At 32.5% G+C, this 13,372-nt stretch overlaps 1 protein-coding gene across 2 annotated transcripts; it reads right to left on the bottom strand.

Moving 5' to 3' along the window:
- Nucleotides 1–714: 714 nt before the first annotated feature.
- LOC143074275 (carbonic anhydrase 2-like) lies at nt 715–13,145 on the bottom strand. Of its 2 annotated transcripts, none has more exons than XM_076249812.1 (9): nt 13,044–13,145; nt 11,745–11,774; nt 11,206–11,376; nt 9,234–9,382; nt 7,052–7,144; nt 6,289–6,352; nt 3,073–3,230; nt 1,984–2,430; nt 715–1,393 (listed from the first exon to the last, which is right to left on the bottom strand). In XM_076249812.1, the coding sequence occupies exons 1-9, from the start codon at nt 13,123–13,125 to the stop codon at nt 1,223–1,225; spliced, it is 1,365 nt and encodes a 454-aa protein (XP_076105927.1). In that variant the 5' UTR covers nt 13,126–13,145; the 3' UTR covers nt 715–1,222. The 2 variants fall into 2 exon arrangements, with proteins under 2 accessions (XP_076105927.1, XP_076105928.1); XM_076249813.1 differs by having other exon boundaries at nt 11,749–11,774.
- Between the last annotated feature and the right edge of the window lie 227 nt (nt 13,146–13,372).

Genomic DNA, 13,372 nt, shown 5'->3' with positions numbered 1-13,372 from the left:
CTTTGCTGAACATAATGGCTGTTTACTGTTTATCTCTATCTATAATATTATTCAAGATAATAACCAAAAACAGCAAAATTTCCTTAAAATTACCAATTCAGGGGCAGCAACCCTACAACGGGTTGTTCGATTCATCTGAAAATTTCAAGGCAGATAGATCTTGACCTGATAAACAATTTAACTCCGTCAAATTTGCTCTTAATGCTTTGGTTTTTGAGTTATAAGCCAAAAACTGCATTTTACCCCTATTATCTTTTTCAGCCATGGCGGCCATCTTGGTTGGTTGACCGGGTCACCGGACACAAATTTTAAACTAGATTTCCCAATGATGATTGTGGACAAGTTTGGTTTAATTTGACCCAGTAGTTTCAGAGGAGAAGATTCTTGTAAAAGTTAACGACGGACGACGACGGACGACGGACGCCAAGTGATGAGAAAAGCTCACTTGGCAGGGGCGGATGCAGGAATTTTCGAAAGGGGGGTGCTAACCCAGGGCAAAGGGGGTGCAGGGGGGAGGCAAAACATATGTCCCGATACAAATGCATTGATCGGCAAAAATAAAGGGGGGGGTGCGCACCCCCGGAACCCCCCCCCCCCCCCTGGATCCGCCACTGCTTGGCCCTTTGGGCCAGGTGAGCTAAAAATGAGTCAAAAAAAATTTTTTTTTTTTTTGAAAAATCTCAAGGAGACGTCAAACAATTATTTTTGATATGTTATAGACAAAAGTCCAATGAACAAATACAAACAAACAGGTTATCCGTAGGACCCTGCTCTTGGAAGAAAATAAAATTTGAAAAACGTAATTTTCATTCCTTTTAAGAAAATGAAAAACTGCAACAATTGGTTGCCATGGAAACAAGAGTTGACATAGTTGCAACTTCTGTTTATCAACTTTAATTTTAGACCAAATTTGGACCTATGATAACATATATTTGTTTTATCGAAATTAATTAGCAGTTTATGAAAACATCTGTAATGAAAAACAGAATTTTTTAAGGTTTTAGGACTGAAAATAAAGGGTTAATATGGTAACCATAGCAACCAAATGTACAACACATGTTTAATTGTTTTTTTTAGTATCTTATCAAAATAGAACATATAAAGCCCAAAAAAGTCAGTTTTACAACTATCACTATCACCCTCTGCATGATTCTTAGGTGGAGCCATACATAAGTATTTCATTTTCGAAAACTATTCAACTATGATAGGTATATCCGAAAAATTAATAACCATGTGTACGTTGGTGTATCCTAGGATGGTATTTTCTTCTTTGTTGACCTTTCTTGGATTTATGGTACCTGTTACTGCTGATACCATATGTGTTTGTTAGAAATAGTTTGTTGGTGTATGGAATCCGAATCACATGATTGTCATATAGCGCAAATACAGGGGACTGAAATATGAAAAAAATATATCATAAAATGTAAAATTACATATGAGTGTGTATATTAATAAAACATTTCAAATCTATAGTACCTTATATCTGACGCATTGGAGACGGAAATAGGGGAATTGCATTAAAGGTTTCTAATGTGGATCCATATTATACATGCCATTGTTATACGCTCGGTTGATTTTCTATAAAGTCGATTGCATTGAGTATGTAGGTAAATGTAGTATCTTTCGTATTTTAGTTGCCTTGTATCTAAACCGTGAAGTCATTATTAGCTAGGTAAACTACCCTCCTTTAAGACTATATTAGTCCGATAGATAACCAATCCATCTGTCTGTAGGACTAGGCTACTTCGATAGGAGGGTAGTATACCTTACATAATAATGACTTTAAATTTGATTGTAACCTTGTGAACAAGCTCTTTTTGGGTCTTTTATGCTAGCTTAGTGTGTCGGTATAGAACACACAGGGACGGTTTACATTCATTTACATAAGCATTTTCTCGTCCTAAATAGGAATTTAAAAAAATTCATTGACGGACGTTCAATAGCGATCAATTAATGTACATGTACTAGTAATAAAGTACTTACTTTTATTTGGTAATCTTTCCGATAAAATTTTACCAGATTCCGTAACTGTTTACCGTTTACTATTTCATCGCCATCGACTCCACGTAGTTCTGTTTTAAGCTGGTTTGATAGTTTATTGATATATTTATCCAATGATTTTTTATTGCGAGTTGTGATACTGTTTGTTTTAGGAAACAATTCCCGAATGGTTGGCTTACGACTTGTAGAGACGTTGGATTGTTGCCTGCTTGTCTTTGGTACCATGCGTCGTGGTTTGGCAGCTTTGTATTTTGTTGTAGTTATTTTCACAATGCGTGATCTCGGTTTAGGGCCTCTTCTTAAAGGCATTCCACGTATGTTATTGGTATATACTTTTCTGCCATATAGAGCTTGCAATGGCCTAAAATTGTCAGCTAAATCTCGGTGTTTGTTTATATGACGGTTTCCAAGAAAACGGAAAAGATCTATCTGAAACAAGAGACATATTTATTTGCATATTTGAAGAAAAAAATGTGCCCCAATTTGTTGTTAGTTTATCTTTGACAGCTTTAAAGTAAAAGTAAAACGTAAACAACATTTTTTTAGACGGTAGTCTGACATATTGTTTAGGAATCTATATTTATGAGTGTCATTTTGGTTGTATTCGTCAGAACTCGGTCGATTCCGTAGTAGCGGATTCACCCGAGGATTGCCGATTAATTTTGGTTGCTGTTTATTTGATATGTATCCATAATCTCCTTTAATCATTTCAATAAAATAATATTTTACTGAAAGTTTTGTACATAACTACAGTGATTAGTAATTATTACTTATCGACATTCGCTTTGAATAATATTTTAAAGTTCCTTTTATATCATTTCCAAATTAAGCGTTTCAAAAGTATATTAAAAATAAAGTTCAGCTTTTTCTTAATGAGAGAATACATGTCACATCCGGTCTATTGATATTTTTCTGCTTAGTATCCGTACATACAAATATTCTTATATGAAAGTGCACTTGAAATACATTACAAGAAAGGTACGGTATTAAAGGTCAGGCGATACATTGTAGTAAATGTTTTTTTGTTTGAAAGGTGATGCTAGATTTTTGATGATTAATACAATGTACTACCTGTTGTTTTGAAATAGAAATAGGTGTTTTAAATACAGTCCATATAACACTTTCGTGGCATGGTGGCGTCGTCAAACTTCCGTAATATCTGAAGTACACATCGTGTGGTGACGGAAACAGTGACGTCATAGAAAATAGTGACATTGTTACATTATCATCTGAAAGTAAATTTTAAAATTACTAAAAGCAAGAAGAAACGTATGAAAATAAATTTACTATTTTGCTTCCTTTAGTAATTAATATACTACATTTGTCGAATAAAATGATAGGTCAACCTTTGTTGTTATATAGACAAGAGAGCCGTGGTAAATTGATCGGTTTATAAACACAAATGTTCCTGTTTCGATACCCGTTACGGCGAGAACATTTCAGGGACTGAATTTCCGGCTCGTCCTTGACACCATTTGCGAATTTAAGGTCTTGGGTAAGGATGATAGTCCGTTGGAAGGTGACGATAAATGGATGAACCGAGTTAAGACAGGGCAATATCTCTTCCCCGGCGAGAAGAAATTCATGACTTCATGAACTATCATGAATTGTTCGTGAATGTTCATGAATGGTACATGAAAATTCATAAATAATTCATAAATGAAGGTTCATGAATTTAATTCATGAACTGTTCATTAAAAGTTTTTATGAATGTTCATGAAGTTTTGATGAATCACTAGCTGCTCATAAAAATTCATGAAATGTTCATTAAAAGTATTTATGAATGTTCATGAAGTTTTGATGAATGACTAGCTGCTCATAGAAATTCATGAAATGTTCATTAAAAATAATTATGAATGTTCATGAAGTTTTGATGAATCACTAGGTGTAACATTTATAACTTACATCACACGTATAAATGAGTATCATAGGTACCGTTTCGACCGATCAGAGTAGAACATTTTACCTAATTATTCGTGAAATATCATAAATGTATGGTGTTTTTATTTTTTTATTCCTGCAAAATAAAAAAATAAAATAAGATGAAATAGAAGTTGTAGCTGTATTTTAAGATAGATATTATATACAAAACTAAAATTTTAAAAGGAAAACGTATATTTTAATGAAAGTGAAATACATTTTCAAAACATTCTCAAACACCCATATTAAGGGGAAGTAACTCTTGTGATTTTAAATTTCTACAAACCGGCAAACCCCGCAAATCGGCTGTTTCCGTAGTCCAACGGTCGACCGATTTTGAGAAGTTCACTGAAATACCATAACAGGGACGAATCAACTTCGGGCCGATATTATATGGGACGAGATTGACACCTTGACTTAAACGCACTTGCAAATATGACGTCATATGATTACGCTGGATAACAAAAATGGAGAATCCAAACGCAGATGTTTTCAGATAAGTATTTGATTTAACATATAATGATTATGAAATACAATTTGTTGAGGCAATATAAAACATTTAGGATTTTAATCTGAGCAAAACATCAGAAAGTTTAGGCAGACAATAAATTAATGAAGAATGATAAATTGATATATTGTTGTCACATTCATAACAGACATATCGTAATCTGACATGTAAATGGTACATGGGTATATATGATAATCTGATATGTAGAAATTAAATTGTGTGAATAATATTCATCGTAAATTAACTTGGTGAAACGTTAATAATAATTTAAGTCGCCAGTTTCATCTTCAAGGGTTAAAGAGGGGGGGGGGGTACTAAATTTGAGTTTAACTTAAACTTCCAATGCAATTTAAGATGCATAATGCTGTTTCTATTGAATGTATTGCTTCATACAATCATTACCTCTTGAACAATTGATTCTTTGTGGATATTTTTGTACTTTTAGGGGATTAAATATGAGCTGCCAGCAATGATATGAAAAAGATTTTATGCAGACTCCATTTTAATACCTTTATTCAGCAATTATTGTTGGAAATACAGAGACAGCAAGTTTTGAATTACAGAAAGGAAGAGAAGTTTATATATCACACATAATTTTTATATTAGTTAATCAGTTTGTGGATTTACCAGTGATAATTCCAGTGGAATCTACTGGAACAATTCATGAACAAGAAAGGTTCATGAACATTTAAGTGTTCATGAACTTCAATGTTCATGAACAATTTATGAACAAAGTTCATGAACAATTCATGAACAAGAAAGGGTTCATGATCATTGTTGTTCATGAACATTTAAATGCTCATGAACCTTTCTTGTTCATGAATTGTTCATGAACATTAAAGTTCATGAACATTACTGTCGATTTTCAGTTCATGAATTGCTCATCAAATGTTCATGAAGATATGATGAACTGTTCATGAAATCTGTTCATGAACAGTTCATGAAATGTTCATGCATATTCATGAATTATTCATTATCATCTCACAGGGGTTTCACGTAAAAGACACCTTCAGTTTGTAGATTTCAAAAAAAAAAAGACAGGCTAATGCCGCTACAAGGCACCTGCAAAGTGGAAAAGGACTTATATAAGTTATATAACTTGCTTCCAAATCCACTATAAATAAATTTATTTAAACTATTATATAGATATTTACAAATATAGGACCTATTTTTCATTGATGAAAGGTCATTGATGAAATGTAATTTTTCTAAAGATTATGTACTTTTTGTGAGATAAAAAGTCAAAACACACAAACGAATTGGAAGTGATTCACAAAACAGTGGAGGAAAATCTGAGAGGCTAACAAAGGAAAACAATGATGAATATCCATAATATATACGTTTTTCTTCTTCTAAAACAAGCGTTTTTTTCTCCAAATACAAAATTCATGGCTGAAAGTATCAGTACGAAATATAATTATAATTGCATAGTACACCAGAAAATCATTTTCACTTCTTATTCCAAAATCTTTCATTTTTGCAGCCAAAATTAGTTGTTTTTATTAATAGTCGGTCAAATAGCATAAATTCATCTGTTAACAAACAGTGCATACAAAAACTTACTTAAATACTTTGTTGCAAAAATATTAAAAATGTATTCGTCAAGATGAGAAAAAATGCAGTTGAAGTGAAGTACACGAAAGTCTTAATACCTTTACTGCATGGTGAATGTCTAACAAATATCTGGTTGTGGTAAATACATTAAGGATGAGTCGCCAGTGATATATATATATATATATATGGCATTTGTGTATATCAGATATCAGACAGGGTACATACTTTATGAAAACCCCGTCTTGCTGATGGTTTATCTCAGGCCTGTATAACATACTAGTATAATATTCAAACTTATGTATTACCTTCGCGGATTATTTGAGCGAAACAATCACATATCTCATCAAACATGGTGTTAGCAGCGCCAATCTGAAACGATAAAATCAATGATCAATAAAGTGTTACAAGGGAGATTACTCATGTCGAGTTGTTAGCACCGCTAATCTGTAACGACAAAATCAATGATCACTAAATTGTCACAAGGGATATAATTCAAATCGATACAAATCATTTATAATGTATTACTTCATATCATTTTAAGAATTCCTTCATAAAATAAACCTAAAAGAATATTAAGTGCATGGAGCTGCATTCATGGAACTGTGGTCTAAGAAACAACTAACAGTTTTTTTGTATCACTCTATATTATATATTACTGTAGTCGGTACTTGTAAAATCTATAACCCTAATACATCAGCGAATGTGAAAGTTTGAATAAAAAAAGCAATGTTATTTTTTACAAAACTAATTAGATTCAATATAGATATAGATAGAACCAGCACGTACATACTTTGAAAAAAGTATTTATAGTGTAGAAAATTGAAGTAGAATAGCAAGGACTGGAAGGACATGAAATGATCTCATAAAAAAAACCTATACACACTTGATAGACATAAACAAAGGACTAATGTTTTATTGTAGTGTTCTTCATCTTAATATCACTAGTTTAACATAATTCCATATGTGTCTGTCAAATGTCAGGAACTCTGATTGTTAGAGGTAGTCTTCTGACACATTCAACCATACCAAAAGCTTAATAGTTTTAATAAAATGTCTAAACATATTTACGTCAATTAAGAAGGAAATGACAGCTAAAGCTCCTGTCGAGTTCAAAGCATCTTCATACTGTCGAAATCGGGAACTGTAGGACACTATATGCATCTACAAAAAATATATTATAATGACAATGATAAACAGTAACTCTGGTTTTATATCAAAACTGCATTATTGATGTTATTAATGTTATTGTATCAGATTCAATGTCTCATTGCCACATACAGCATTGGGTCTCCTTGTGTTTATTTCTTATGTACTGTGTAACTAGATAATGTTATCTTACCTCCTATACATTTCTAGGAATGTGATTGGTTAAAAGTGTCCGCATGAAGACCGTGTATATTTGATATTCGGTTAGTAAGGAGGCGGGGCTTATTTCATACACGGTTAGTAGTAGAGTTACGTCCCTTTGTATCCCATATTAGGTAGTAGGGAGGCGGGCTTATTGCATACACGGTTAGTAGTAGTGTTACGTCCCTTTATAAAAACAAAACGGAACTGAGAAAAATCTTAAAGGTTTCAACGGACGCAGAAATTGGTGATTAAGATTGAATTAAATTCACTAAACACATTTAAACCTAACAAGTTGTTATCGTTGGCTATTCTTGTAGGATCAATGGAAGTAGTTTCTTAATTAATGCTAACAGTATTGAAGACTGGCTTGCTCATTTTGATAGATAAATGAGTCTAAATTTACGTTAAAATAGTCGGTAAGATAAATTCGTTACACAGTATGCTAGTGACGTATTTACGGTATATATGGGGTCAGTAAATTACATATGGGAATTCGAGCGAACACATATATACTGTATTAGGTCACTAGCACACTATGTAACTAATATTATTTTATCTCCTATACATTTCTAGAAAATTAATATAATCGGTCAAAAGCAAACATGTGGAGACCAAATGTATATTGCATACATGTTTAATGTGAGTAAGCGGGGATATTATAATCCAATATTTAGCTGTCTTTATCTTTTTTTACTGTCTGTATAGGGTCGGGGTACTTTTTCTTTTTACTTGTATGACAATGCTTTAGTTTAATTCCATATTACAATGATTTAGTCTAATTCCATATTACAATGCTTACGTAACCTTCCATATTACAATGCTTTAGACTTATTCCATATTATACATTAATATAGTCTTATTCCATATAACAATGCAATAGTCTTATTCCATATTATACAATAATATAGTCTTATTCCATATAACAATGTTTTAGTCTTATTCCATATTATACAAAAATATAGTCTTATTCCATATAACAATGCAATAGTCTTATTCCATAGTATACAATAATATAGTCTTATTCCGTATAACAAAGCAATAGTCTTATTCCCTATTATACAATAATATAGTCTTATTCTTTATAACAATGCAATAGTCTTATTCCATATTATAAAATAATATAGTCTTATTCTTTATAACAATGCAATAGTCTTTATATTCAGATACCAAACATCTCACTTTACTCAAATTAGAATGCATTAGTCTTTTTCAGGAGAGCCTTATTTTAAGCAGAAACAAGTTATACCACAACATGCAGTTTTTTTTTCTTTTACTTTTCTTTTTATATACTTGAATGCTTGATTACGATTCATGCATTAGGCATTTTTTCCTCGGTTTTCACTTTGGTAGACTTTGTTTCCGAATTAACTTTTCTAAACTATATATGAAAATAACATATTGATATCGCTAGAAAACAAACGACAACCACTGAATTACAGGCTCCTGACTTAGTTAATTTTCAATTTCATCTACATTATGCATATTTAAAACAAAATTCGTGTTAGTACTGCACAATTGTATATCAAATAAAGGGGAGGCTTTAAGACTAGAAATTTGATATATAATTGTGCAGTACTAACACGAATTTTGTTTTAAATGTGCAGGAGCCTGTAATTCAGTGGTTGTCGTTTGTTTAAGTGTTACATATTTGTTTTTCGTTATTTTTTTGTACATTAATAAGGCCGTTAGTTTTTCTCCTTTGAGTTATTTTACATTGTCAATTCGGGGCCTTTTATAGCTGACTATGCGGTATGGGCTATGCTCATTGTTGAAGGCCGTACGATGACCTATAGTTGTTAATTTCTGTGTCATTTTTCTCTGTTGTAGAGAGTTGTCTCATTGGCAATTATACAACATCTTCATTTTTTATATAGATTATCTTTGTATTTATTTTGTATACCTCCATTGGAAACTGTTTACCGTTAACGTCATGTTCACTTCCCCTGTGATCAGCATTACCCCAGTGGAAGTGGAACTGTTTTACTATGTATCTTCCGTGTAACCCTCCTCCAGTGATAAAACAATTGTCATCCAAAACTTCTACCTCAACTAAAACAAATAGGTAAACACACGTATACATGGTTGAATGATATTGATGTTTTGGTTTTGTATTTTTTTCTGATAAAGTTTTTAATATATTCATTCGATGCAAAAACTTTTTTTTTAAAGTCATAGGGGAGAAGTTCTGAAAGTGACAAGCACAACACATCAACAGTGTAATAATCAAGAAGTTGGTCATTGTCTGCTATCATTTCATTTTTCTTTTTTTTTATATTACTTATGAATTAATAGGGGAAAATAAATTAATAGACACGATATTTAGTGTTTTTGTAATGAATTTCAATATATTTCTTCAAGTAACTTATGATGGGAAATCAAAAGTAATAAAAATCATTTCATTGGTTTTGAAAAAAGAGAAACTGTCCTGTCGATCATGAAACCAATCAGAAAAAGAACCTCGCGCATATACACAAACTAAAAAAGAAAAGTTCAGAGCCTAATATTATTAGTCATAAAATACCATAAAAGTATGTAATACAATAATTAATGTCTCTTCTGTGAAGAAAACATAGCACTAGCCAAAGGTTGACCGAAAATAAACTTTTTTATTGTAAACAAAGCACAAAAATAGTACATCTACAAATAAAACTGACATATATTGTCCATAACAATGATATATAATATATATTATATTCTTATACAATATGTTGCGTTGTTTTCAATTTGGTACTTCTTTTTGTACTTTTTCATGATGGAAATAAACACCTATGTGTCAATAATTGTAATTGCTAATTTGAGGTATTTTTGTAACATGAAAGTACAGATATTTATGCACTCATCAGACTCTGCCGTTGTATCGATACCAATAAGTATGAACGAGCATGCCCAGACTCTACCACTTGATCATATTACTATGCACGTGTATGCACAGACTCTACCACTTGACCATATAACTATGCACGTGAATGCTCAGACTCTACCACTTGATCATATAACTATGCACGTGCATGCTCAGACTCTACCACTTGATCATATAACTATGCACGTGCATGCTCAGACTCTACCACTTGATCATATAACTATGCACGTGCATGCTCAGACTCTACCTCTTGATCATATAACTATGCACGTGCATGCTCAGACTCTACCCCTTGATCATATAGCTATGCACGTGCATGCCAAGACTCTACCACTTGATCATATAACTATGCAGGTACATGCCCAGACTCTACCACTTGACCATATAACTATGCACGTGCATGCTCAGACTCTACCCCTTGATCATATTACTATGCACGTGCATGCCAAGACTCTACCACTTGATCATATAACTATGCACGTACATGCCCAGACTCTACCACTTGACCATATAACTATGCACGTGCATGCTCAGACTCTACCACTTGATCATATAACTATGCACGTGCATGCTCGGACTCTACCCCTTGATCATATTACTATGCACGTGCATGCTCAGACTCTACCACTTGACCATATAACTATGCACGTGCATGCTCAGACTCTACCCCTTGATCATATTACTATGCACGTGCATGCCAAGACTCTACCACTTGATCATATAACTATGCACGTACATGCCCAGACTCTACCACTTGATCATATAGTTATGCACGTGCATGCTCAGACTCTACCCCTTGATCATATAGCTATGAACGTGCATGCTCAGACTCTACCCCTTGATCATATAGTTATGCACGGGCATTATCTGTTCATCCTTTACAGAACACAATGTTAACACGATCTACAAGACTTATAATTGAAGGTGGAAAAAAATCTGTTACATGTATGTCTCGAAAGGATACTAATCATGATAATAGCATTGTTTTGTAGCAGAATCTATATATACTTACTAGTTTTTCCATGGTTTACAATAGTCATTCTTGAGTCATGTATAGTGTTGATGTTACTGAAATCAAACGGTTTAAGGTTGGTATCTAGGACAACTTGTCTTGTATCAATGTTTATAGGGGACTGTCTTCTCCCGGAACATTCAGGGTACAACCTTGGCCAACTTTGCGGGGCTGACATATAAAAATTGAAGTTATTTTAATCTTATGTTTACACGAGTGATGTTGTTAAGACTAATTTATTTTTACAATTATAACATTCTTAGACTAGTATATTACTATACAATATGATTTTTTTTCAATTTTTCAATTTATAATAAAACATTCTATAGTGTCGACTTTTATTTGAATATAAATGTTTTAAAAATGAAATGTAAGAAAAAACTGGTCATTTATGTTTGTTTAAAACACATATACATTTGCTTGTCATATCTTCACTTGTGTGTGCATCTTTATCCCGATTTGTACGTATCGTTATTCTTATGTGTGTGTATTTTAATGTTTATTTGTTATTGGTTATATACTATGTATGTGTTACGTACGTACGCCATCTTGATATCCCCAACTGTTTCCTGCAAAAGTCAATAATAAAAGTTTTATATGATGTAAGACAGTATATCACAATTAATAAATCAAATCTCTTTATTTCTGATGTAGGACAAAATAAAACTATCTTATCTTTCCCTATTTTGTATATCCGACATAGTCAAAAGGTAGACGGTAATGAAATGTGTAAAGAACAAGCGCACCAGACATTTTAATTTAGCAATTTTGTCCATTGACTTTGTTCTTAACCGACAATCGTCGAGGAAAAAATCTTTTAACATATCTTCATACATAAGTCTGATTAATTTTCATTTTACAAATATTAAACTCAAATGATTTAATTCACTTTTAAGAAAACACGACAAAATAGGTTAATCATTGCCTAAAACGCTTAGAACTTATGTTTTAAATGAATTATTTTAATTTTGCTATTAAAACAAAAGGCACCAATATACACAAAATGGACGGAAAATGTTAACATGCTAAGTGTAGAGGCAGCAAAATTAATTTTCAAGTTTTTTTTCTCCACTAGGCTGGGGGTCGAACCAACAACTTCGAGACGAGCAGGCTACCCCAATACACTATCTGCTAATAAAGAAATTTCCCATATGATTGAGTTACTGAACCCTCGTGAAAAGTAAATCCCAAACATTCCAAGAACATTTGAAAGAACGCTCACATGCCCCACGTCCCTCTCATTGTCATTGGGCAAATAAAATCTCATCAAATTCCTAAGTTCACAGGAATATTACTACTTGATATAAATGTAACCAGAATATATTGTCGATTTGCACATTTACAAAGTATGTCCTTGTAATCTACATAGTTTCATAAAGTTCTGCAGTTTGGTTTCAGAGGAGTTGCTAAGTGAAACTGATACAATAGAATATATATTTAGGCCACACTTCTTAATTCAAAAAGGCATAACTCCTCGAAAAAATTGAATCCATTTTTTTTGTCAATAAGCCCATCTACAGACATTTGTAATACATCCTTAGTATCTACAAATTTTCGTTTTGAGGTTTTAAAAGAGTTGAGATGACAAAAAAAAATAATCCAGCCTGAGGAATGACGAACGAAGGGCGGACCGGTCAAAACATTATAACTTACACAATATTATAATTGTGGTCAGCATTCACATCATATATATAATATTAAAAAGTATACAAAGTGCGATGTAATTGAGTTTGCTTGATTACTAGGTGAACACTGACACCTCACTACCAATGAAGAAAAGACGATTAAATCAGTTTAAATATTGGGGTTTTAATTATTTATTTTTTTAAATGACTTACCTACGTTTCCTGACACATAAAACGAATTAAAACTGAGAGAAATCAAGAAAATGAACACAGGTATTTGAATTAAATCCACCATGGCCGACCCCCGCAAACATCTATGACACTGACCTGTTCGGTGAATATTCAATAATTTTATAGATAATAGTTAGGCCGGACAAAATAAATGATTGCTTACTTGATCGGTATATATATATCGAATGATTGATGAAATGAATGAAGAAGAAGAATACATTTTTTTTCTCTCGTTTAGACCCAAATTATACGTTGAAATCTTGCTATTTTGACATAACTGCCAGGGCCCGTATGCATAAAGCTACTTATAA

Source organism: Mytilus galloprovincialis, chromosome 5, assembly GCF_965363235.1.
Source record: "Mytilus galloprovincialis chromosome 5, xbMytGall1.hap1.1, whole genome shotgun sequence".
NCBI classification, from domain to species: domain Eukaryota; kingdom Metazoa; phylum Mollusca; class Bivalvia; order Mytilida; family Mytilidae; genus Mytilus; species Mytilus galloprovincialis.
The sequence above is the reverse complement of the archived record's forward strand: the minus strand, read 5'-3'. Positions and strand labels throughout refer to the sequence as shown.

Excerpts from the sequence above, each read along its gene's own strand:
- LOC143074275 (XM_076249812.1), bottom strand. The coding sequence starts at position 13,125 with ATGGTGGATTTAATTCAAATACCTGTGTTCATTTTCTTGATTTCTCTC. Across the intron at positions 6,353-7,051 it reads TCATTTCCTTCTTAATTGAC|ATTGGCGCTGCTAACACCAT; the intron begins GTAAATATGTTT and ends TTATCGTTTCAG. Across the intron at positions 1,394-1,983 it reads GGAAAGATTACCAAATAAAA|TCCCCTGTATTTGCGCTATA; the intron begins GTAAGTACTTTA and ends TTCATATTTCAG.